The 4631-nt window shown below is 39.6% G+C and overlaps 1 protein-coding gene across 1 annotated transcript; it reads right to left on the minus strand.

Annotated features, from left to right (window-relative positions):
- Positions 1 to 747: 747 nt before the first annotated feature.
- Positions 748 to 4572, minus strand: LOC110021736 (probable 1-deoxy-D-xylulose-5-phosphate synthase 2, chloroplastic; the record flags this gene model as incomplete). Its single annotated transcript, XM_020720349.1, is given in 9 exon segments — positions 748 to 1235; positions 1545 to 1829; positions 1906 to 2187; positions 2421 to 2728; positions 2818 to 3091; positions 3556 to 3827; positions 3927 to 4077; positions 4166 to 4330; positions 4417 to 4572. Coding segments are annotated over 9 exon segments (2040 nt in total), but the record flags the coding sequence as incomplete, so codon positions are not given.
- Between the last annotated feature and the right edge of the window lie 59 nt (positions 4573 to 4631).

The following is a 4631-nucleotide window of genomic DNA, read 5'->3' on the forward strand; positions in this document are numbered from 1 at the left end:
GTGTAAAAAAAAAAAGAGCGTTTTAGAGAAAGAGAAAAATATATATATATATATATATATATATATATATATATATTGTAAGGAGATGGAGCTTGATTTGAACCACCCTCCTTTCCGTGGACGAGTGCTCGACGCTTTGCTCTGGGTTGTGGGTGCTCAAGCGCCCAATTCAGGCGCACCTGAACCCTTAGGTGCTGCTTTTCTGAGCACAGAGCGCTATGACGCCCAAGAACAGACGCCTATATGCACCCGAAGCAGTTGGTGCAAGATTTTCTTTTTAAGGGACAAATTCGATGGCGGACGTATCGCTTTAGTGAGTGACGTTCCTGTATATGGAGTGTTTTTTGACAAAGATCTCGGTGAATGTGAGAAGTATCAGAGAGGGGGACTTCGACGATTTTGACGTGTGTATTTTGACATTGAATCAGAAGGAAGAGTGTGGAGCAAGGTGCTCTAAGTTTCTTTGATTGTGAAGAGGAAATTGGAGTTTGTTCATTGTAAACCTTTTTGAATTTCATAGTGCAATTTTTTTGTGGTGTGACTCTGTAGTTTTTTTCCGTTCTCAGATTTTTCAATATAAAATTTTCGTGTGCTTTTCTGATTTATATTTTTTGTGCTTCTGCTCGTGAGCTTGTTCCGATCTTCCACCCCAAGAAAAAATATTTTTCGTTTGCCACACTTATCCTTCCAAGTTTAACAAACTAATAAGAAAATATGATCCCATTAAAATTAAGAATGATTGCAATCTGAAGAAACTTTCCAATATATTTATTTATAAATTCATTGTGTACTTGATTTACAGCAAAGTTTACAGTACACCACTTCTATAGCAAACCAAACAACCCCGAGACAAATGAAGAATATACAGTTAGAAAGGCTTATTTTGATCCCAACTAACACAAGATCTATGCTTATATTACAGCAGATACAAACGTCAAAAAACATACAAAGCACCTTACACTGTGTCTCCCATGATTCTCACCAAACGAAGGCAGAATAACCAAAAGCTTAGGAGAGTATAATAATGGCTTTACTGGGATTACCTAGAGTATGGGATCATACCGTTAGATTCTAAATTCTTTTTCCCTTCACTTCAACTGCAGAGCTTCTTTTGGCCTGTTCAATAGGGACAGGGCTGTCGCAGCGATATGGTTCGAAGACAGCCCTGCTTCATCAATCTGATCCTGTGGTGATCCATGACCGATGTATCTATCTGGAAGAAACACTGATCTCAACTGCAGCAGTACAAAAGAATGGTGTAGTTAGAGAGGAAGAAGAAGGAAAGTATTTGTGAGTGTCTTTGTTTTATCACTATTTCAACCCCAACCTTTAATACTACTGCAACACTGGTCTGTTCTATATCTTATTTCAAATATCCTTATTGTTCTGTTTCTTATCATTCAAGTTAATTAAGGGAAAGTTGATTATAGTAACAAAGATTAAGTATAATAACATAAGGGGCCCTTCATAAGAGTAAATATATTAGATTGAGACAATAATGAGTATCCCTGATGGAACATAACTTTAGAGGAGAAACATTATACCTTGAGATGCCCATCAAGGAAACCAGCCAAGCTTAAGAAATGAGCAACATGAGACCCAAAACCTCCAATAGATCCTTCTTCAGCTGTGATCAGAAACTCATGCTCCTTTGCCAGTCTTCTTATGAGATCGACATCCAGAGGCTTGCAGAATCGAGCATCGGCCACAGTTATCGAAATATTGTGATCTCTTAACCTTTTTGCAGCCTTCAAACAGTTCTGAACAATAGACCCATATCCGAGAATAGCGACTCGAGTTCCTTCGACGAGAACTCTCCCCTTTCCAATCTAATTAACACGGGGCAAAGTAATATTGAGCTTGGGAAGCAGCTATGAACAGTGGTTATATATATGAAGGATTTACCTCAAGAGGAACGCCTTTGTTTCCAGTAGGGAGGGGAACTCCGACTCCATTTCCTCGAGGAAATCTGAAGCAGCTTGGTCTGTCATCAATAGCTGCTGCTGTTGCAACCATGTGCATGAGCTGGGCTTCATCAGATGGGGCCATGACGATCATATTTGGCAAGCAAGCCATGTATGTGATGTCGAAAGCTCCGCAATGGGTTGGTCCATCGGCACCGACGAGGCCGGCTCGGTCCAATGCGAAGCGGACGGGTAGCTTCTGTAAATCGACATCATGTGCCACCTTGAAGAGTAGACACATACACATGGGTTTGTTAGATGGCATGGTTTGTGTAGGCGGAAAACTCTTGAAGTTGATAATAACTTTAAGATATTTTAATCTCTAAGACAATGTTTGGTGGCATACTATTAGCAAAATTTAATCATGAATTTAACTTCAATTCAACCAAATTAAAAAAAATGAAAATTAAAACTAATGTCCCACTAAATCGAATTTAGCAAAATCAAAACTAATACCTGATCATAGCCTCGTTGGAGGAAAGATGAATATATAGCACAGAAAGGCTTGAGACCTTCAGTAGCCAGGCCTGCAGCGAAGGTCACAGCATGCTGTTCTGCAATTCCAACATCAAAGCATCTTTCAGGAAACTTGTTCTGAAAATAATTAAGTCCTGTGTCACCTCCCATAGCAGCATGAATGGCCACAATCTTACTGTCCTCTTCAGCTTCCCTTAGAAGTGATTCTGCAAAGTACTGAGAGTATGTAAGAGTGGCCTTTTTCGGCTTCGCTTGTTCCCCCGTCCTCGCATCAAACTTAACAACACCTGCAAAAGTTTAGTTTGATGGAAATGAGAATGATAAGAAGAACCTGTCATAAAACTAATGAGTTTTAAGGGAGAATGTGAAACTTTACGATGCATCTTGTCGGCGGCGACCTCCGCAGGGGGGTATCCCTTTCCTTTCTCAGTGACAACATGGATGAGAACCGGGCCAGGAGCAGGCATAGACTTCACCTTCTGCAAAATTTTCACCAAGTCATCCACGTTATGGCCGTTGACAGGACCTATGTAACATATTCCAAGCTCCTCAAACAGTGAAGATCCTGAGGCGCAAATCAATCCTCTTGCATATTCATCCAGTTTAGCAGCAATTTCATGCGCTTGTCCTACATTTTGCTCTGTCAAGCTCTGCTCAATTAACATGTATTATAAGAGAGAGCAAATGTATTGTTACCGAAATTAAAAAAACTTCAGATTCAGTAGTTACAGTTTTTTTAATATTAAATAGAGGTGAATTCTACTCTGATTTGAAATTAAATGCGACATGTTGGAATAAAGAATTGATGTGATCCACTTCCACTAATAAAATATACAATCCACTTGTTTATATCACTGGAAGCATTACAAAAAATATCTCAAATCCAAGCATCCTTTTGTCTCACAGCCTCCATTTTTTCCAAACATCAAGCTTAAAAAATAACTTCCATAAAGAAACATACTATAATGAAACTGATGATATAGTTTTTATTCATTTAAAGGAATTTGTAGAGTTTAAAATGGCGTTACTTCACAAAAATCATCCAATAAAATAATGAATATAATAAATTCACCGGTTTAAAAAACATTTTTGTTGAATTTAGAAAGAGCTTAACCTTCGCAGCTTCCCTGAGTTCACTGAGCTTGGTGCTAGCCTGGAGCTTGGAAAGGGCTCTGCTGAGAGCTCCCACCGGTGATGCAGGTCCATCAAGGGTGGCCGTCGGCACAGATACTTGCCTGTTATCATTTAGCACAATTATGTGGTTGGAATTGAGGAAACCTGAATTGTTCATAGCTTCATAAGCTTGTCCGGCTGTCATGGCTCCATCTCCAATCACAGAGATGACATGGTTCTTCTTGCCCAACAAATCCCTCCCAACCGCCATTCCTACAAACACATTCACAACAATAAAACCATCAATTACTCCCTTTTTTATTTTTTTACGAAAAAAGCTTAAATTTGATTAAACAAAGCTATCATATATACCAAGTCCAGCAGAAATGCTTGTAGAGCTATGACCAGCCCCAAAAGCATCATAGATGCTCTCTTCCCTTTTCGGGAAACCTGCAAGCCCAGATGTCTGCCTTATAGTTAACATCCTTGACCTCCTTCCTGTCAAAATTTTATGCGGATATGCCTGCAAAAATTTAATCTTTTGAAACTCAAGCACCGTGCGCTGACAGAACAAATTTAGACAGAATAATGAATGGTTCCATCTTCAGAACCTGATGGCCGACATCCCAGATGATCTTATCATGAGGAGCATTGAAGACATGATGAATTGCCACAGAAAGCTCCACCACTCCAAGACTAGCGCTCAGATGCCCCCCGGTTCTAGACACTGTGTACACTATCTCGGCTCTTAGTTCTGCCGCAAGTTGTTCTAAATCCTGAAGAGAAAACAATTGATTCATCAAAGAGGAAAGGAAAACTAATGATGAAAAGAAATAGTTTCCAAGTGGAAAAAAGTGAGTACATGAACGGATAGATTCTTCATGTGGATGGGATAGTTGATGGTATCCAATAAAGGAGTCTTCGGCTTCTCCCCTGAGAAATCAATCTTCCACTCACGCTTTTCTTTTCTAACTGCAATCTCCTGATCCCCATCGCCGCGCCCTACTCTCACACAAACCTGAAAAAAATTGAATCTTCTTTTAAAAAGTGAAACGGGAAAGGGATGGATATAAAAGG

The sequence above is a fragment of the Phalaenopsis equestris genome, unplaced genomic scaffold, assembly GCF_001263595.1.
Source record: "Phalaenopsis equestris unplaced genomic scaffold, ASM126359v1 Scaffold000140, whole genome shotgun sequence".
Taxonomy (NCBI): domain Eukaryota; kingdom Viridiplantae; phylum Streptophyta; class Magnoliopsida; order Asparagales; family Orchidaceae; genus Phalaenopsis; species Phalaenopsis equestris.